The 22,983-nt window shown below is 38.3% G+C and overlaps 1 protein-coding gene across 1 annotated transcript in view; it reads right to left on the bottom strand.

The window, feature by feature from the left end:
• The window catches only part of LOC108575470 (neurexin-1a-like), a 279,829-nt gene that overhangs the window by 125,835 nt on the left and 131,011 nt on the right, over positions 1–22,983 (bottom strand). Inside the window, exon 7 of the mRNA XM_017938285.1 lies at positions 6,322–6,480. Coding sequence (XP_017793774.1) covers positions 6,322–6,480 — 159 coding nt within the window. The remainder of the gene's footprint in view (positions 1–6,321; positions 6,481–22,983) is intronic.

Below are 22,983 nucleotides of genomic sequence, written 5' to 3'. Positions count from 1 at the left end.
GGGTGGTTTCTTTTTCGAAGAAATTCGCTGGAAAGTTGAGGTTCGTATAGCTCGACTAAGCAAACCTGAAGGTTCAGGATGTGGGAAGGGGAAACTGGTTACGCCCTCGTTGGGAGTTAGCCAATCACGAGAGAGCGGGGCTGTCGCACGTATAGTCTGTGGGAGGGATATAGTGAAGTCTGGAATTAAAGTATTAAGCGTTATTTAAAATTCCTGCTTACAAGCTTACTATTAAGGAGGAATAACTTTCGTGTTGGTGAAATTTTAACGATTAACAGGCAGACAAATTTTTTAAATATACTACAATGGAAGAAGTAATTTTAAATTGACATCGAACGGCCCTGAGCAAGGTTGGAGCTCTTTATCTCTCTCGAATTGCTATTTTGGCGCTTAGATTGCGCGTACTTTGAAGCCTGACTGATTTTACGACCTCACTGTATCGGTTTCTCCGACTGTACTCTCCTTTGAACAACACGAGGTCATAGAGCATGAACAGTCGGTAACAGACGAAGCACGTTTGATTTTCGAGGCGCGGAAACGGTGGCTATCGATCTGCAGTAGCTTGCTTTTTTCGTTTCTGCTAGAAATTTTTGGGCTGTATAAACAATTTTTTAAAACACAGAAGAATAACAAAAAAATGTTTACTTCTCATTTTTCTAAATCGTAAAAAATATTGGTACATTTCCTGAAGATTTTGCAATAACAATTTATCGTACGTGTCCTTTTTGAAATTAAAATCCTAGGTGTTATTAACTCGTTGACTGCCACGCCAGATTTACATGTTGCTCTCAGGGGGCCACAAAAAAATTTTCATTATTCTAAGCGAAGTATTATACTATGCTTCATTATTTTTTATTTTAATTCGAAATAATGTCCAGTTAGCTATGATGTTCGAAATTTTTGGTTGACGATATTCATTTTACTTTAATTATTAAACATTTGAGGCACTCGGGTCACAGGTGACCGACGTGGCAGTCAACACGTTAAATGTTTGTCTTGTGTGCCGACGCAAGTAGGAAAATAAGGCGAGCATGTTCACTTTCCTATTCTTTTATCCGCAAGCGATATTATCGACGGCTGGTTGAAAACCTCTTATCTATCAACACCAACACTTCCCCTCAAGAGGAGGGAGTCTGAATAGGATCGTGGAATAGTGGGGATTTCCCTGCTCTGCACAGGCATGCGCGTTAGAACCTTCAGATTTGCTTCGTCAACCTATACGAACGCATAGGCGTAGAATACATCGTTGGAGTTACTTATGATTAACCCTTTACACTCGAAGATCTTTCCACTATAGCCTATTACCTTCAAAATTGATATTTAGTATTTATTTGCTAAAAAATAGATGAAATTTTTTAAAACTAACACAGAAATAAATCATACCATATGTATATTGACAAATATATTTTAATTATAATACATTCTTTTCTTATTTATTTTAAATATTTGTCGCTTCTCAGTCGCCATTCGAGTGCAAAGGGTTAAAAGTTTGAGGTAATTTGGTTTATTCTTTCAAAGAAATTTTATAAATACTTACTCTTTCATGTTCATAGTGTGAATAAGTACCTACCTTTTTTCTCGTAAAATATTAATATCTACCGAGATAGTGCATTGCAATTCAATTCGATTCTTCTGAAGGAGGCTTTCTATTTACTTTTTTTTTTTTTTTAAGACAATCTTATTCGTGCGGAAATATTCATTTCTAAGAAAAACTAAGTAAATAAAAAATAAAATTAATAAAAACTACTACATTGCTATCGTTCTCTTCTTGTTACTCTGAAATCATTCTCGCATTCATATTCACTCGATGAAAACTCATTTTTCACGAGCAAACACAGGAAGTTAATTTTTTTAACTCGAATGAAGTCGTCGATAATCAATTTTCGCGAAATCTCACTACTTTCAAGTGAAACGTATAATTATTTCGTTTCGTTTCAGTAGGAAAAGGCCTGTACCGATTTCTATTTGCGTAACACGTTAAATACACTGTTCAACGTTCGAACTAAAACGACAATATCTAGAAAAACCATGACTGTAGTTAACTTTTCAATTTTTTTCACCGTTCTGTTGCATCGCTCGTTTATTTTGTTTTTAGGTTCCACTTTGTTCTCTCCTTTATTAACCTCCTCTCGCTTCTCTACACACATTCGGGAAATTTGTCGAGCCACTTCACCGCTATGAATATTTCATCACATCGCAATGACAGGAACCGAAATTTCAGCCTGAATATATCCATTTTGAATAAAAAAAAAAAAAAAAATTGGAGATAACGGGAAGCGAGAATTTATCAGGCAACTTGAAGCAGTTTTTCAAGTAGAAGGTATTTGAAATAATTGAATTGCTCTTCGTTTGAAATGTCGACAATAATAATCAAATTTTACTTTAGCTTGCTCGAGATTAGAACGATAACAATAAATATAATTAAATATGTATTGTAGTTTGCTCGAGATTAAAATAATACTTATAACGAGCACACGGTAAAGGATTTTTCAACGAATTATCTTGAAATAAACTGAAGTCTACGGTTTTAGAATAACATTTGCTTTACCAATAAATCTTTCTAATAACAAACTTATTGAAATTTCTAAAGCAGAGATTAACACAGGAAATTAATACGAAATAATGACATATTTAATTCTTCTAATTTTTAACTCCAACGAATCGTGTCAATCGAATGAAAGTATCCACAATTTACATCTTGTCTCACACAATAGTCACGAAACAAGAATATCCACCGAAACATTTCTAGAAAAAAGAAAACTGACAGAGAAAAACTGACGAAGTGATTATTATTTTCAGTTCATTATAATTTGTACGAAACTCAGATTAATTCACGAGATAAACCCAAAGAGAATACTCACGCGTATCGACGGCAGGGGAGTGGAAAAGAGAAAAAGGAAAAGGGAGAAACGTCCCGGCGCAAGAAATAATTAATAACACGTAAACCGGTGGATCCGTGCAGCAAATAGCACATTGGGGGCTGCAATTTTCATATTAAGGTAATTCCTGCGATGATGAAGCTCCAACTTGACAGTTGGCCGCAGGAGAAAGTTATACAAGGAACGAGGTTAATGAATTAAAAGCAGCACTTGGGGCGGCTTGTCTGCTCGTTATCCAACAAACGACCCCTCTATCAGAATGAACTGTTCTTCAGATTTAAACTGACACCCTTGACAATTGCTGGTACAAGCTTTGTCATTTTTCAGTGGACAAATTATATCACGATTTTAGGTTACGCGACGTTTCTATCTGGTTAGCGGATACGAAACGTCGTTTCTTCAAATTAAACTTTAAACACGTAGTGGTTCTTCGAAAAGTGATGCATTTAATTCGAATAATTTCTAGACGATTCTATACATTATCGCACCAACTGACTATGTACCGTATTTTTCGGACCATAAAACGCACCTTTTCACATAGAAAAATCGACTTAAAATTGGAGTGCGTCTTATGGTCCGAGGGTAACGTTAAAATACGAATCTTTATACTGTATCGAAGCTATTGGAGAAGTTCGAACGGTGACATTAACGAGATGAGCGATAGTACCGAGAGTGGAGATGAACTGAACATTGCTAGTACGAATTATTTTAACAATAAATAAATTAAGTAAGAATTTGAAAATATCTTTATACGCCTAATAAAATATTCTTTTCTAAAAATCGTCCCATAAATTTGGGGTGCGTCTTATGGTCCGAAAAATACGGTAGTTTCATTATTCGAAATTTGTAAAAATCATCAGCCTTTGAATACTGCTTTCAGAAAGCCCTATGCTTATTTGTAGATAAGCTTTTGGTCCTTATTCTTTTTTCTAGGATCTATGATAAAGGGTTAAAGTGCGTAATTTTCGAAACACGCATTTGGCTATAATTTTTAATAAATGAAAAAAAAAATACTGGAATGCATACTACGACACAAAATCGAGACAAATCTAAGCTTTCTGACGATATAACTTCTTACACACTTTTCGTTCTTTAATTCTAATTTTCCGGCGATTTTCTTTCTTCGCGTGCCCAAAAACTGCAGAAAAATTTCAATTGCCTTAGAAAGTTTCGTCAAAATTTCTTTAAAAAGGAAGCTCTTTTTTATATTCTTTTAAACGGTGTAAATAAAACCTTGGTGAACCTTTTCATATTCGAGTTAGAATATAAAACTTAATGCACGTACAACGGAACATTTCCTTCAAACAAAATCAGTAGATTAATTTTCATTCTCCGAAAATTCTCTGCGTTCTACGGTACGTAGCTTGTTACGAAATAATTTCTGTATTCCATTAAAGTGGAAATCATGAAGTAGAGGCATTTATGTGCCGTTTATGCCTGGTATTTGGCTGCGGGAGGGCAACACGAACATGCGGTTTTATCTTTTAATGAAACGAGACGTCGCAGGACAAAACGACGACCGGTAGACGTTACGACGCGTTCGTGGCCAACGATAGCGAATTAAAAATGCAGGGACGGAATGTTCTCGTTAGTTCTTGGATTATTCTGTTTCGTCGTGACAAAAGGATCTTTAAAGAACTGAGCAACGATTCAACGGATTTTTCGAATCGAATTTAACTTTGTCGTTTCAGTTAAACATTGAATTTTCATAGTAATGTTCGAAATACAAATTTTCAAGGGAACACTTTCATTTCTCTATTTTCTCCTTTTTTTATTTAAAGGACTATTACGAAAATTGCACATTGTTCAAATTTGCATCGGTGTATTTGAAAAAATTTTTAACCCTTTCACTACGGCAGATTTGAACACGTAAGGTGGAAGTACGTAAAGGATAAAATTTAGTATTAAATTTAGGTGGAAGTGTACCAAAAGGCTCGAACAATATACAGTAAATTCTCCACAAGTGTCAGTCCGCAAGGAACCTAAACCTGACACTTGTAGAGTCAGGGACTACGTTTTCGAGCCTCGCGCCCGCCTTTGTAGTTTGCCGAACGTAGACAAGGACAGCGAATAAAAGATAAGGATGAAACGTGAGTCGAGGCAACCAAGCGATTTAAATACCAACTTTTTTAATTTTACGTTTTTTTATCCCGAAATTTTTCTTAACATATTGATGAGATTTTTCTGATGAAAATGACATCAAACACGACATAATTTGAACAACATTTACTTATTCACTGTCACGCCAGATAGTGAACGTGTTAATAAGTAAATGTTGTTCAAATTATATCGTGTTTGATATCATTTTCATCAGAGAAATCTCGACCAACATGTTAAAACAAATTCAAGATGAAGAAAAGTAAAGTTAAAGAAATTATATTTTTCTATTATGAATTGTCGAGCCGTGAAATCTTGTAAAAGAAACCGAGTGGTGTAGCGTTACACTCTTGACTGACAGCGAGAGAGATAACATAGGCGCAGCAATGACGCAGCCTAGGCGTAGGACCATCTATACTGACACTTGTAGAATCCAAACTGACTGACACTTGTAGAGAATTTACTGTAGTGCGAGCAAATTTTCCAAACGCCTGTAGGCGCCAATAGTAATGAAAGGATTAAGTGAATATAAGTTGACGTTACTCGTACTGTTTCTATCTATAACTTTACCTGACGCCTACATCGCGTTAGTTTGTATTGTTATTTTCAATATTTTGGTTGCGATGACCCATTCACGAGTGACGTCGTCAGATGAAAGCATCTCGCGGTGACCCATGGTGGGTCACGTCTGCAAATAAGAGCATGGCTCGATGACCCACCGTGGGCCACGTTGGCAAATAAGGGTATCACTCTGGGACACGTCGTTCTGAACGTGTTAATAACCGTTCAATTACAAATACAAAATCAAAATATTCAAAAAGCTAAAAGCCCAGCACCAAAACTCTTTCTCTCCAAAATCCTCTCACACAGCATGCAAATTTCTTCCGTTTGACTGTACACTTAACACGTTTGCTACCATCGTCTCCTATCCTTCGAAGTATTTTGATTTACATTCTTAATATCTGCATTTTTATTAGTTTTACATAATACGATGGATGCCTGCACTTATATACACTTAATATTTCTTAAATACCCAAACTGTGCATTTTGTATTATTATATGTGACGCTTGGTAGCAAACGGTGTCAGGGTGTTTGGGTCAAAGAAGACCCAAAGACTTTATACATAACAAACCTAGATAATAAACTTTTACTATAATGTAAAGGGAACGTAATCCTGAAAACAGCAAAAGTTATTAAACAAAATAAGAAGGCGATGGGTCAAAAAAGACCCGGGTACCGCACTAAGGTGAAACAAGTCTCATATGCCTGCCTTAGCGAGCCCAGATCAAACGTTACACCGGTGAAATAAATCGCGAGAAGGCAAAGTGGATCACGTTCGCTCACCTTCCTCAGACATCCGACGAAGTTGTGAATCCCCTTGGAGCCCTGCAGGGATCTCGCGTCGGCGCCTCCGCCCACCAGCAGTCGATCGCTCGCCAAATGTGTGAACGAGCCCGCAGTGTGGCCATGTTCCGCGTAAATCCCATCGACGATGGCGGACAGCTGCAACAAGCAACGAGGCCAAAGTTCGTCAGGACTTTCTGGAAAGTTACGCGGGCGTCGGAGGCTTAAAAGCCTCCGCTCTCTGGCTGCAGCCCCTGATTTCAGATTAAAGCGCGGCCAACTCGCCCCGACACGATCGTTGCGCGTGGTTACGCGCGACGGATTCAATCTCGTCACCATGGCGGCCTTCGTTTCTAAAGAATTCACCCCGGACACGTGTACCGCTTTATCCCGAACGAAGCATGTCGAACTCGTGGCGTTTACACGCCTCAGAACGAACGGCACGCGAGCGCTATTTGTGTAGCAGTTTTCAATTTACACTCTATTTTGCTCGTTTAGTCTCGCTTTTTCTTTTTCTTCGCAGCCGTACCGGGGGTGCAGTTGTCGCGACGCAGGGTGAGTCACGCAACTAAAACGGGTTATATCTCTGATTTGGTTAGAGATAGAGGAAAGTTGCGAAGGAAGAAGTTGAACGGTTGGGTGTAAAAATGTCTGGCCTTTCTGTATATCAGGAAACGACTTCCGTGAATATCGAGAAACAACAGGATTTCTGGAAACAGAAATGTCATTGTTACGGAACGGTCGAGATCGCTTTCGTCTCGGGTTATCGAAATAGTTGAATAGTTATTAAATGTTTATGTCGAACGGGTATCGTAGCTTGCTTCCGACCAATCAAGGGTCAGGAAAAGGGTTTGGAGTCGAGCGTCGCTTTTTGGGTTTCTCCCCACTTCACTCCTTCCTATCTGTAGTGTAGTTGCTTGGCGTTTTCGCGCTTAGATTTGCCATGAATAGTTATTTTATTTTTATCTTCATTAACATAATTGCGAAATAAATTGGTAAAATATTTGCTAAATTTCGTTGCAATATTTTCATTTCCAATATATCAAATATCGTTTAAAAATCAGTCCTACTTTTTCCCTTGAATCTGTCTTCGACATAAAGTAGCCGTTATAATAAAAATTTTGTGGTTGGTGGTTATAAAATTGTCGTTTTCCCCCCGCTAAATTAACGATCGTTAATTAACAGGGAGAAAGATATTCAGGATGATATGGAACAATAACCGCGTTCGTTTCTCTTTGAAATCTATTTATCTCCGTTATCGGGGCAATATTGGTCCTCCTTAATGGCAAATTTTAATCCGGTTATATGTTGTCTGTGGTCCTCGGTAGCAATTTTACCTTAATGGGTGATTAAATGCTATATGAATATAAGAGGGGAAATTAAGAACGCAGCAAACAACATTGAAATTCACCACTCAAATTCTGCTTTAATGTTTCAACTTGAGCGTGTAACGAGAGCTACGATAAAATCACATTTCACGTGAACAAAACTGTGCAACGAAAATAAGAAAAATTAAGGCATTGTATGCCTAAACACGGAGAAGAAGGGTGACCTTGAAATTTCTATAGTAGAAATCGATGTTTTCTTAATTCCTTCCCTTTAAGCGAATCATACAAAATCTGGAAAATTCTCAGTTTGTCTCTCTTAAGTATTAGGTTTAGTTTCTTTGAAAAAGCAAATACTTTGGAGAATTTATAATTTCGATATTATCTGTTGATATTACCTTTTGACAATGGTATTATCTTTTTAACCAAAATTTCATTCATATTTTCTTAATCATACTTTAATTTCCGTTTTCTGAAGCACTTTTCTCCGTTCTTTTAATTAAATTTTTGGTACTTTATGCTAATATTACCCATTTTGGTGCTTCTAATATTTTCCTCCTTAAATCGTTTACGTTTCTCAGCAATATTAACGTGAACAATAAATTTTAGATAAAATGAACGAGTGTCAGGATTGTGATAGCGATTTAACGAATCCATTTGTTCAATCCACCTGCTGTAGAATATTATTCAGAAGCGTTCTACCAGCTTTCGAATTATGAGATAGAATTCTGTCCACTTTGAAATAATTAAAGTGTCGCATTTGCGAAATTAAAAATATCTATTTCTACTTAAAAGTACGCTCGTAATTATAACATCCTAATTGTGTGTCGTTAATTACATTACTCCAAACCGAAATTAAATTTGATAATTAATATCGGTGCTATATTGATGACAAAAGTCGATATTCTGGTAGCTCTTTATACAAATTACTATGTTTCTTATTATTATTATCATTAAGTGTCTTTTAATTGCTACAGAGTAAAAGAAGCTTTACAAATCTGTTCTTATTACAAAGTGTTTCATTTAGAACTACTTTACTTGGCAAACCATATTTTTCTACAGACATACTTAAATTAAAGTGCACGAGAAAATTCTGAAGGTGTAATCTCATTCTTCAACATTTTGTGGCATAGCCCTCATTATCCCTCTTGCACTGGACCTCTCCAAATTTACAGAGGTCCATAGACCTGCTGTCCTAGAAAATCTCAGCTTTAAGAATGCCTCCATTAATTATTCACCACCTGGTAAACAATAATGTCGCTTTCTAAGTCGTCTCTCGAATCCAAAGGGTTAAATTCATTACAGAGCCCACATGTCGCACCATTCCGCCTTGTCGATATAAAAGAGAAATCTGACACATGTCCGAGCACTATTCCAGCCTTGAACGTGATATCCTCGAGCAAGCAGAAGTTAGACGGGAACGAAGTGGCCGGAAAGTCTTCGGTGGAGGGCCGGCATCGCGGTATAATATCCGGTGGAGGCATCGAGCAACGGCAAACATCGTAATGCACCACTCGAGAGCCTGGCAGCCGCCTTTCGAGGCAGCTTCGCGGCGCGGAACGGTGCCGCAAGCCTCTTAACGAACCGCTCCCCCTTAATTTTATCACGCTACCGCGGAGGCGTTCCTCTCCATCTCCGAGAGATCTGTTTGCTCGCGAAGAAACGGCTGAGATAAGACTGCGGGAATTATGAGGAGATTGCTCGGCCGCTGGTCGAAGGAAAAGCATCCTCGAGAACAGCCTAATTACAAGAACGAACCGCCGCTGTCAAGAGGGGAAACCGCCGGATAGGAAGGTTCTCCTTCTGAGGAGTGCGGCTAGTGGTTTTCGCTCATGGTGTTTCCCCTTCTAGAAGGAAGAGAGGCCGAAAAAGGAACAGGATAACAGGCAGATAACAACTATCGACGCCTTTCATTCGGCCCGTAATGGACCACTCGACGTTGTGCTTTGCGAGAAGAGACTCTTGTCTAAATGCTAAACTTTATGGGGGAGGCCGTTTGCCATTTTCTTTGCCCGCTGGAGCCTTCTCCTTATGAAGATGGCGGTGATTTTCGTGATGGAAGAGGATTGTTGCCGGTGATACGGTAACTATATTGTGCAGGGGATTTTGGAACATTTTATGAGATGTTTAAACTGTAAAATAATGAAATCACTTGGAGTTAGATGTTTCGTCGTATCGTCGGTTTGATAAGAGAGCGATACAAGTAACGAAAGTAAATCTTTCTCGGATTGAAATATTTTGCGGTGTAAATTTTTTAAAAATTTTACAAGTTTTGTACAGTTTATGTTCTCACCATTACATAAATACATCAAAGTCATCTGGAACTAATTTTAAATTAATGCAAACTAAATATTCGTGATTATATTACACGAGAAGGTGTTGAAACATTTTTATTTTAGAATCTATAATAATTGTTCAGTTAAATACTTTAATTTTCTAGAAGCAACATTTTACTTTTTCATGATTGTTGACCTGACAAATCGAGAAAATGATTACTTCTTCTGCAGTTATAAAAATGATCAGTGATAAGTAAATTTTATAGAAACAAAAATAATTTACTAAAAGTTACATATTCAATTTATAAACGGACAGTGAAATAATAATATAAATCTCTTCTAATTTTCAAAATATAAGTTTCCTCGAATAGTTTTAAAACTCATATGAATTTAATACTAATAACCCTTTCCAGAAGAAACTTCATTATTTAAAAGTTCCAATTGTTGTGTCAACTTTCGTGTCGCCACGTTCATTTTCGTTTACCCGCGTTCATGCTTGTACTCCCGACAATTCCGTTTTCTGTTCCCGACGAATTCCGAGGGTTACCGTGCACCCAGACCGGATTGATTGGCTTAATTAAAAAGTTCCACTCCGGTTTCGCCGCGAGTCAGGATTTTGCCCTGGCTCTAAGCCGATATTACCCGCCACACTCACCGCTAACCTTCGGCGCGATTAACCTCGATGTTTAATTACTCTCCGTGTGGAAAATAGTGACTGCCAGACGAGATCTTTCTCAATATGTTCAAGAACGACATTTCCTCGCTTTACTCCAATACGTAGATTTGTGAGGTCGATAGATACAAAGACAGATATTAAAAAGCAAGAAATTTTCAAGGTATTTAAAGTTTACAATATTTGAGGAACTGAATGTGAAGGATTAAAAAAATATTGTTTAGACCAGCTTTTCGTCGTTTCCCTGTTCCAGTATATTTCTGAGTTCAATAGATACAAAGGATATCTGACCCCAAGGTGATACATAACCTAAAAATGCTGTAGCTATAGACAAAAATATAATTGTAACCCGAATTATTCAAACATGTACTAATTTAAATGACTGATAATAAATATTTCGACTGATATGAATATATATTATCACAAAATAAAATGAAGCTAAAATGAACCAACCAGAATTTACATCCTTTATGATACGAATAACCCTATCAAAAGCATAATCAACAGTAGGACAATAATAACCCCGACGCAATCGGAATTATTCAAAATACACCCAATATCGACCCAAAAGTTAAAGGAATAATATAATACAATTTAATACAAACAAAATTCTTTACCATCATAATGCAGGACTTCAGAAACCATGAATACAGTTTCCTCAAAAAATGTAATTTCCATATTTTCTACAATTGTCATTTGAAACCTCAAGCACTTCGAGAAATAGCGAACCAATAATGTAAGAATTGTACGCAAAAGTTAATGTAAAGCCATATCACTCTATCTGGAGATTTTTTGGGATCGATAAAAGAAAATCGCACAATTTTGAGGGTAACTTTTCTCCCATATTGTTGCCTCGCAAGAAATCGCGACGAACCCTCGGTCTGGCGGATTATCGTCATAAACTTGTTCAATTACACTTGGCCGCCAGACCGAGGTACCGGTCCTCTCGCGCGTACCGTACCCCCCGTGGAGAGGTCGCGTGCGCGGTGGAAAGTCACGCGGCAACCCCTGGGAAAACCCCAAAAATGGGGGTTTTCTAATGTTAAGCAACAATCACCTTCCCTTGGAAAGAGCTGCGTCCCACCTAAACAACCTCCTCCAATGAGGAGTCAGCACCTACAACCCCCAGAAGAAATCGGCCACCAATCAGCAACTGGCCAAAACTAAGGAAACGAGGCAGAAGCGCGTTCTTTTTTGGAGGTCTTAGCAGTTGGTCTTACGAAAATTAGTATTTTGATAGTCTCATGGCGACATCACCTCAAGTATCACTCTGTTGCAAATAAAACTAGTTCTTAGCATTTCAGACTGAGTAAATCAAGGTGCGATTAAACTCGCGTACCGGTTCGGCACTTAAGCATCGAACATTACGCGACCCGAACACATATTCTGTACTAGTTCTTAGCATTTCACACTGAATAAATCAAGGTGTGATTAAGCTCGCGTACCGGTTCGGCACTTAAGCATCGAACATTATGCGACCCGATTTTGTAAATATTCGCGATAATATGAAAACTCGCAGTTTCTGCGAAGTTTCAAATTTTCAAAACTTCCTCACGTAAGTTAACCAACGAAAGTTGTTACAATCTATCCTGGTCGCACGTAATGCAATTATAGTTACGTCAAAAACTTAAGAAATCTCTAAGAAAGTGTAATTCTGGTTCATTATTAATTTATTAATTTTGGTGGAAAAGGTAATTTAATTTACCTCGAAAACCTTCACGCGTTATTCAAATAGCAAGGTGTCGAAGAATGACTGCATCTTTACGAGACAATAATGTTCATTCGTTACAACGAACTCAATGAATGACAATTCGCGCTCGGTGTTACCGGAAGTTGGGGAACTTCCTGCGAAAGTTTCTGGTCGAAGGCAGACGTGAGTACGCGAACATTAGATAGAATGTTAAAGTTTATTTTAGAGGGCAATCGAAATTCGTTGCCAGCCGAGGAACGCCGCGCAACGCGACTGTTCCAGGGTCGTAGCTTTCAAATTGCCGCACAATTAAAACTTACACGTGCCACAATCAGCGCACAGCATGGAACAGCTCTTGTCTCGAAACTTGGGAATATTATAGCCGTACAGACGAGCAGAGATCTTTCCAGACGAAGTTCAGAGTGAGATAAGCGCAATCAGCGAGCCTGTTCCTTTCATAATTACATGTTACTGTAACGAGTTCGATTTTCGAGGAATTCCCAGCAGACTTCGAGCTGCTTCGTGTCTTCAATCTTGAAATGTGTAACTCTGTTTCGGGAACATCTCTTCTCGTGTATTTTCTGTGAAGTATTGGATCGAGCAGAATATTTCTGCCGATTTTTAAGTAAATTTCTAAACTTTTTGAGAAATAAATTCTATGCTTTAAAGCGGTAATTTCTTTGCTCTGTAAGATAGGGAAATACCGATTTGTTCTATAACTTTTCGCCGTTTCAATTTTCAAATTCCATTTTGACAAAAAGTGTTTTTTTTATATTTTTAGGATCGAAATTTTCATCTCTAAATTTTGCAAATCATTTGTGATCAACTTTTTCTGAAAATTTACCTTATTCGTAAACGTTAGATACTTTGTTTGCAGTTTCAGTGGTATTTCTCCCTTTTCGGTGAAAGAAAAACGTCAAGTGTCGGAAACCTACTCTATTCTCTTCCATCTTCAAAGTACCATAACTCCGAGAAGAAATTAGTAATTGTAACGAATAGACTTCCAAAAGACAAGTGCAAATATGATTTTTCAGAATGTATGCAAACTTCATGTTTTCATTGAATTTTCTTCTACTTACGAGAAAAATACTGGAATAGTATATTTTTACTGATATAAGAGCCACTCAGAGGCCAAAGTGACTAACTTCATAAAATAAAATTTATTAAATTTGTTTTGTTCGTGAAAAATTAAGGGCCAAGCCTGTGCTTTGATACTAAAATTGGAAGAATATTAAAAAATGGAGTTAATGATTTTAGCTTTTGAGTGGCGAATACGATACTAACTTCGGCAAGGAAATGTAATTTAAATCACATAATAAGAGAATAAGAGAATACTTTAAATTTTCGTTGATAAACCTATAATTTTTCATGGACAGTGAAACAATGTTCAAAATAGCGCCTTCCAGTTCTTAATAAATTGTCCATTCCACGACTTCCGCGCTTATAAAAAAAATTGAAGGTAACCGTGAAAGCTTTGAAAAAGAAAAAACCGATAAAAAACGTATTATATGTATTATATATCTCGAGGAACTTTGCACCGTATTATGCAGCAGAACAAATTCTCGATCGGTCCACTGAGAATAGAATAATTTAAGTGCTCGTGAACTCGACAAATTAACATCGATTTATTTGAAAAAATGAGCCACTCAGAACCCCAAGTGGTTAACTCCACTTTTCGAAATTTTTCCAATTTTAGTATCAAAGCACATGCTTGATACTTAATTCTTCACAAATAAAAAGAACTTAATAAATTTTATTTCATAGAGTTAGTCACTTTAGATTCTCAAGTTGAGTTGCTCAAACGTCAAACTGATATTTTCTTCAGGTTACCTCGTCAATTTTCTCACACCCTGTATAATACTTTCTTTACAGCAAATCGTGTATCGTTTTCGTCCACCTTTTATGTTTTGTTGTTTAGTCAAAACACGTTATCGAGGAATAATTCAGCAAACGACACGAACATATCGTATCGTTTCACGTTCTACAGTCTTTCAGTTGGAGAGTCCATCGTTTCGCGTCGCGGAACAACTGATTTCTCTCGCTAATCGTCGATGGTGTAAATTCATCTGGCGCGCGGCAGTTCGTAGCGAATTCCATAAAATCCTCGACCGCGAGTCGAATGCGGAATGGAATTGCCGTGGCTCTTTGTCGTTCCGCTAAATTGCTCCAAATTGTTAGGACCATTTTTTATTTCAGTTTGCCGTGGAATGTATCGTCGAAATGAAAATGGCCAACCGAGTGCAGATCTCGTTAAATCGGTAAAATTACACGGGACAGAGGAACGTGCAGAATGATTTTACACGGTGGACACGTCATTTTAAATACCGTGCAATTTGTATAAAATCTCGATTTCGCGTGAGAACCCAGAGCTTTTACGCGAAAGGGGACAAATTTTCGAAGCAATTCCCCATTTTTTTTCTTCTAATATGAGAATTTTTAACCTCGATAGAAGCAACGCTCTTTTACGAATAATTCCTTCCTTTTTTTTTTCTCGCTACATATGAAAATCGTGTTACAGGTGACGAATGAACGAATATTCCTGGGACAATTTTGAAATAAATTGCACGCGAAATTTCGTTAGCTGTGTTCCGCTGTACCAACCGAGTACAGAATTTATGGGATATTTGCAAGAAGAGAAATCTCGATCGGTATCAAATATTACGGTAAATTTCGATCAATTTTAAATACTGCAGTTGCATTCTTTTACACTAATTCGTAAAAATTTCATTTCTCAATGAGAAAGCATCTGCATAATATACACACCCAATATTGGTGAAAGAATTTATCGAACGTCCATATTGAATAAATTGTAAAGTTTCTTGAAGATATAAAAAAGAAAGTATAATTAACTATAACTTGATGCTATGTTTATAATCATAATTCACTTCTATATAATGAAGTATCCTATTTTCTCTTTTATCACCATCATCGTTTCACAATCCAATCAAATTTGGCAGTGTTTTCACCGGAACATAAAGAGGTATAAGAATTACGAATTATGTCACATCAGCTACACCACAGTTAAAACAGAAATGGCAATAAAAAGATTCCCGTGAAACTCGTTCGACCGACTTTTTTATTTAAATAGTCGCGCGAAAGAGCGTAGTTGGGAAGGTGCGACGATAATGGGCGATATTAAAACGTGACTCCTCTGGTATGCATTTACGTCCGAGTAATTTTATTAACGTTCACGAACCAATGGAAATTGCGGTCGGTTTGTGCGGCAGGATCAACGAGCCGAAAATACCGATTCCAAGCCTCGAGCCCTTCGCGATACAAATTTTACGATACCATCAGAAATCACGGCCGAGTATCCACGCCTTCTTCGCATGATTTTGCTGAAGTGATAGAATTTCTGTGGGAGTTTAGAGGGAGATTTATGTGAGTGGAGAGTACTTGAGCTGTACAGGTGAATTCAGTACGCTAAAATAAGAGAAAAAGTTGGTATAAACGATACGACTTTGTTTACGAATTATAGCTGTTTAGGTCTTCCAGGCATTCTTGCGACTCTGTTGACTGCTTCTTTTAACTGTTTACAAGTAACGCTTCTTATCTCGTGCGCGATATTCTGGTCTGCTGTCTAAACACTATTTTGTAATTTGTTTCGATCAGTTTAATACATGTTTTTGGTGGTAACAGCACGTATGGAAATTTGCTAATACGGTTCCTAAAAAATCATAAAACGGCCCTGACCGAGCCTCGACGCAGAGGATTAACGGGACCGTTAGACTTGTACCGAACGGCAGCGTAACATATTTTTTACCATCCATTGTACCTATCCTCTAATTAGCAACCTAGTCTTTTCCTTCTCCGATGTTCGATTTCCTCTCCTTGTAGGATTTTCCAAAACTCTAGCCACCTCGACCTTCCATCCCCACTTTTACCCTTTCCCTATCCTCTTGCAAATATCCTAAGACCTTCTATCCTAAGACCTAAGAATTTCTATCGTTCCAATGTTCTACCCCCAGAATTTAACACCGCCTACACCAAGTCTCATTTCCTGTACTCCTCCAATTTTTCAAGCAGTCTTCCTCCGAACACCAACCGATACACTCGAAAAACGATCAGCCGAGTTTGTTGTAGAATCACAAGCCGAGACTTGTACCTTAACAATAAATTAAGTGAAACTTGTACTCCGGATTCTCGCTAGTTTCTCAGTATAAGACATTCCATTCGTCGTGATCCAAGTCCCTTTATTCGTGGACCGATACGACACCACATACATTTCGTAATAATTTGAAGTGATCGTCTAATACATTTCAGAACAATTTCAGTGATAATTTACGTTGACAATGGCAGATTACACAAATGCTGGCATGGCAAACATGCCGAGGGTGGCCACTTCGAACAATTTCTGTGAAAATTATTATTAAAGGGCTATAATTCGGAAACAAGGTCATATCGGGTATATGTTCACATCCCTAAAGTTATGCCCCAGAAAGAATAGTGTTTGGGACTGACGGAAAATGGAAATTCTGATTTATCCGTATTTTGTGTTTGGGAACTCCCCCTATTAGGTAACACTTTTCCCTCGTACACCGTTTAAATTTGCTACACAGTCCTGGCCATTTTTTACAATCACACATCCACAAGAGTCGACACCGTTCAATTTAAAATTCACTTAGCGCGCAACGCGTGTACGTATTTTCAATAAACTGCAACTCCCTGCAGTGTCGATGTTGAAGCAGATAAGAGCCGACTGAGATCCGTTATTGCGTGTACGTTTCAAGCTAACGTCAGCTTTCACGTGTCACATTAACTTTCGGGAAATCTTGCCCGACAAGTAAATCGCGTTAAGCAATTTCTCGGATAGGTACCACACCGAACGACGTTTCTCCGCCAGCTTTTTCCATCCCTTCTAATGCAAAAACGTACTTCCGTAAACATGTGCTCTACAATCCTTCCGATACTCTCTATTCTTATTTTCTTTACCTATCCACTTTTCAATTTACCAAATTCTCTGTGCCGATTCATTACGCCGAATATTGCACAATTTCCGGCGAAACTTGTCGTGTTCAGCTTTATTAAGCGTACGTTTTATTCGAGGAAATTAAATCGTTAAAGCAGAATTTGCATGGAGAAACACAGGAAATTACGCGTAAACCTTTCGTGTTTGAGCAAGTCACACGTTTCCTTGGGAATATGCTAAGAGTAACTGTGGGGTATTTTTCTTTTTTAAGAGATTTGAATACGTGCTGGTGATTACGAAAGTGGTTTAAGTCAAAGATCTGAAGATATCGTATTTATCACTTATATTGAGTTGCGTCGATCTTTTCGTAGAAAAGAGTTTCGTTATTACACAATGAAAAAGTATTTTTTTAATACACCCACAGGGAAGATTTCACGTTCATAATTACCCTCACATGTTGTAGCAGCAGTACAGATTTTTGCATTGAAAAATCCTTTGAAATGGCAAATTTGTTGCACGTTTTACGACGGTGGACATTAACGGGCATTCGTGTCACAGTTATCAACAGCGAAGATTTTTCATTAGCCAACAGTGAAAAATAAATCAGCGACATAACTTTGCATTTTATAACATTTCATTGTTTTCGGAAGCCTTTGATTCGTTTGAATTCAGACGAAACTTGTGCTTATAAAATACTAAAAAATACTAAAAACATTGTATAGCACGAATGGAGTTAATATCAATTTCGTTTAAAAAAGAGATCCGCAGACGAAAACGAAGAACAGTCAAAAAATATTGACAACGTGAAATAAATCAAATATTCCGCTACAAAAACAATACACGAAACAACAGATATAATCATATTTTCATTCAACTCTGGGAAATATTTGAGTTTAAAATAATTGTTAGAAACGATTAAATCCAAAGACACCGAATTATTTTACACACCAACTTAACATTCTATCCTTCATTTTCAACACTGATAGTAATTCCTTCTTAACTCCTGCACGAAGTTCGTGAAGTTACAGGAGTAAGTAAATTTCGGACAAATTGACCCAATTTCCGTAGAAGGGTTAAGGTACACCGATAATTTGTCGCATCTTAAAGTGCGTAATGGATGTCGACAGTGCTGATAGGGCGGTCTTCGTTTTGACTGTACACTTAAGATTTTTGGGTGAAAAAGGACCTAAGACCTAACGCGTAATAATTTTTGCTTCCAACGCGACGTATGAACCTAGACAATAAACGTTTAAAATAATGTTAAGGAACGTAAACTTGGTAACAGCAAAAATTGCTAAAAATATAAAAAGGCGGCGGGTCAAAAAAGACCCGAAGACCGCTCTGGGGTTAAAAGAGGAAGTGCCAACGCTGCTAGAAGGCGCGAAATTTTAAATAAATTTAACAATCCCCCTTGCCCAATTCCTTCTTAAAGTACGCTCATAATTTTCGTATCTTCAACCTCGCAATTTTCCCTCATTTCTACTTATTCACAACGCCCTTTCATCCTCATCCCTGTCACTCATTTTCACGCCTCCGTGGCATTCATCGTCACTCCTCCCCTGCCACCGTCCGTCTCTTATTTATCTTCATTTTCCGTTTCATTCACCCCCGTTACCATCCACCGCTGTTCGTACACCGCGCCCCTTCCCATATCTCCTTCGTTCCGGTTTGACGTTCGAGCTTCTCGTTTCCCGCGTCGTCAGCCACCTATCTCTTTCTCCCCGGCTCTCGTTTTCCGGCTTTCCCAATTTCCGCATCGTGTCTTCCTCGTTCACCCTCTCGCTCTGAATCTGTCGCCTTAATTATTTAACGCGTAAATCTGTCGTACTCCAACCCTATCGATTTTCTCTCCTTCCGTTGCTCGTCTTTCTTTTTGCGTCCTAACGTTGTGCGGGAAGTGAAGATTATCGAACGAGTGTTTGCAAAGTGTGATGGAATTTTGTTGCACCGTTTATAATAGTGTAATCACGACTGTGTCTTATTGTCTTTGTGTAGACTCTGTGGTTTTTTTACTCTGAATTTTATCTCGTTCGTGCTTCTCTGTGATTAAGGGGAAAATGTTTGTGACGTTAGAGATGTATAGTTGTGTAAGAGGAATGGATACTTGGTGCTGGGATAGCCATAACTCTGTAGGAGGTTTTCAGGAATACCTGGATAGAGTGATACACTTTGAGAGAGAGAGAGAGAAAAGAGGGAGAACGCTAAGCTCACTCATTGAGAATTATAAACTTGAACGTGAGACATATTGCGAGAGATTTTTCTGATAAAGTATCATGAGCTTCCGTGAGCTCGTGCGGAACTGAAATAAACTGATACTATTTGATTAAAGCCTGCAATTTTTAAATCTACCAGCCTTGACACAGCATCTCGTGAATTCTCAAGATGATAATTTCTGTAACTGTAATTCTCTAATCCCTTCTCGTTAATTCTACCATTTTTCAACTCTTTCACACCCTACATTCTCACCCTTTAAACTTTATCACTTTCTAACACTCTCCCGTACTACTTCTCTTACCCTCCACCCCTACCTCATCCTTTTTACTACACTCTCACGTCTTAACTACTTCATCATCTAACCCTGTTATTCTCTAACTCTTCCACTCGATACCTTTTTTATCCTCCGCGACGACACTAACGCTTTCACACGTGAACTCTATCATCCCCTAATTTCCCCATTCTCCAACCGCCTCTCTCCCTAAATCTGCCATTCTCTGCTTCCTCTACTACCGTCTAATTCTCTCATCCCTTTACCCCGTCCTCCTCTAACTGTCACTCTCTAACCCCTTTACTTTTTAACTTCGTTACCCTCTAACTCTCTTCCCCCTTGAATTCTGCACTCTTCAACTTTTCCCACCGTCGCTCTCTCTCTCCCCTTTTCTCCCTTTCCCATTCTCGTTAACCATGCGAGGAATGTCGCTGCCATCTTCGAAAACTGCACCACGCTTCCGTGCACGCTTCGCGTTTCCAAGCGTCGCGGTGCACGCGTCGCTGGCCAGAAAAGCGGGGCTGAAATTCGCGAGCTCGAGCGAGACGAAATCTCTCGCCGCGAGTGCATCCTCTCCCCGTAGTATGATTCTGCTCGCGGTCAGGGATTATTTGTTGCCAACAGGGAAAATACGTTGGAAAGAAGAGAGCAGATTGTATACGTACTGGGTAGAGATATGCAGAAAGGGATGAAATCCAGCGAGAAAGTGAAGAATTCAGGAGAAAGAACGCTGAGGCTGCTCTGTATTATTGCTGCAAGCAATGTTTTTAATCTTAGCGAGTTTTTGCAGGAAAAGTGTTTCAAATTTTCGTCGGTTTTTGTCAGATGTTAGGTGCAATTTTGAGGCACCTGCGACTTTTGGCAATAATTTAATATTAGAACAACCAAACCCGTCGAAATGAGGATTTCAGAAGTGCTTAAAATGCCTTTGAAATAAACAAATAATTATACTATACACTAATTTATTTTTCACTAATCTTGGAAGGGAGGAAATAAACCGGAAGGGAGAAAATGTACTACATTTAACTCTGGTTGTTCTAGTGTTAATATTGATATTTTTGTAGCACTTTTTGTACCAGATTGCTCAATTCTAGTTAGAAATTCATTTACGAATTTTTAGTGCAGCAAAGTTAACGTGTACAAGTTTTATATATTTTCTACTTTAGTAGATTAATACAGTGAAATTGAGTTTGCTAATACTTGAACGAATTACTGTGTTTCATATTACATACATACGTAGTGTTGATTTCAACTTTGGACACATTGTGTTTCTTCCAAAAATAATGCATTTAATCAAAATAATCTTCTCACGATTCTATACACTTTCCCCAATGATTAACTTGTTTCATTATCCCAGATTTATAAAAATTATTAGTCTGAATTTGAAAATTCTATCAGAATCGCACAGAACTATAACTTTATTTTAAATATTTATAATTATAATATACAGAAGAGCATTGCTCAAAACCACGTTGGTAACAGTAACAGTTGAAAAGAAAACCGATTACTCTGAATCTAACTAACAAATTCTTCGAACGTTGCTTTTATTGTCTTCATTTCGGAATAATTTATATGTTAAAAAAATTGTTTAAAGAAATGGTAATCTGTAAAAAATTTCAATAATAATTCATTGAAACTTTATCTAGCCTTTCTCTTAGCTCATTTTCCAATAAAAAGTCACCAATCTTGAATTTTGCACGCCAACCTTCAAGTGTCCTAATATTTATAATACATAACTCTTTTCCAAATGCTAAATTTGTACTTTCAGCTGTTTTTATCGCAATTTTATCCAGCATAAATTTCCGTAAAAAAGTGGAGCGAATATCTCGATTATTCCCAATTGTATTATAAATTCTTTTAGTATTGCACTACAGCAAATACCTTTCTCTTGGCTATTGCGTACAAAAGTATGCGATCAAACCCGGGAATTTCAGCCGCTGAAAAAGCGACAATAGAAAAGTGGTAACAGAGCTCGGCAGAAATTGAAACCTAAACCCCATCAATCCTGTCCTACCGCTAATTCAGCCTCGTTCAGTTAAACTGCCAGCAGGATCGCGTTACCATTATCATTATTTTCAGCGAAGAATTCCACGGCGATAAATACGATGCAACGCGCGCGTATTTTCATCTCATTTAATTCTTCCAAATCATTAATGTGCCGCGAAACGGCGACGAGATTAACGGCGTAACCAGATTTCACAGTTTTAACGACGCGAACGTTCGTCCGCCGTTGGAAAAGCGCTCGATTGGTGCTCGTTACGCAATAAAGTTGCACCCTCGCAAAATGATCTATCCCCATGACTCGTCTTTCCGGCCTCGCCTGAAACGCTTCCTCCCACTCTCCCCGGCTCTTCTTTTCTCCGCCGTTCCATCCCCCGGTTCCTTCTCGAGAGCCTTCGTAGATCATGTCGCGCGAAAATAAATGATTTCTCCGTTTTTAACGAGATCGTAAATTATGACGATGCTCCGAGCGTTCGAAAAGCGGACTCGCGAGATCCTCGCGAGGTGAGAAGAAAAGAATAGGGAAAGTCGTGGCCGAGGGGTGAGAGAGAGGAGATAGCGAACGTTGCTCGACCATATCGGGCGAACTGATTCGAACGGAAGTTAATGAAACCATCGGACGATGGATAATTGAGAAAGAGAGAAAAAAAAACGAAGTGTTAGAGGGGGAAGTGTGGAAATGAATGATATCGTCGTGGTTTTTCGTTCGGTAAGGTTCTCTCCTGCGAACTTTGTGGTATTTTAAGGTGAAAGCACGGAAGAATCGAGGTCGATGATTGTGTATTGCTGGTTTCGTTAGAATTTTTACCATTACTTTGTGTTCCTTGGGTTTGAAATATTGTTTGGAATATTTCTGTGGATGTTGTGGTACTTTTATTAGGTTTTTGCAAAAGATTCCATCGATTATGAATCGATAAACAAATAAGATAGACACGTTTATCTTTTTACACAGTTACTCATACGCGTTACTGTTATTCGTCAATCCCGAGTCACACTCATCAAGTCCGTTGGACCTTTCCGTACTCCCACCACCCCAAAAATAAGACCTACGAGCCTTAATAAAACCAAGCAGTTAAACATCCCGCACAAATATAGAAGAATCGCTACGGCTGAACGGATCCAGAAACTATACTCTGTCCAATTTAAGAATAACCTCGCTTCGCGCATGGGGCGTGCCTAAGGCAGGGCTAGAACGTCCAAACCCCCCACTTAACCGCCTACGTTTTTCTCCGTCCCACCCTCTGCTACGCTCTCTGTCTATGCGCAGAACGGACGAGAATCGGTCCGAGAGCGAGGTTACTCT

The sequence above is a fragment of the Habropoda laboriosa genome, unplaced genomic scaffold (assembly GCF_001263275.1).
Source record: "Habropoda laboriosa isolate 0110345459 unplaced genomic scaffold, ASM126327v1 scaffold276, whole genome shotgun sequence".
NCBI lineage: Eukaryota > Metazoa > Arthropoda > Insecta > Hymenoptera > Apidae > Habropoda > Habropoda laboriosa.
Note: the sequence above shows the minus strand (reverse complement) of the source record. Positions and strands in the feature narration are given on the sequence as shown.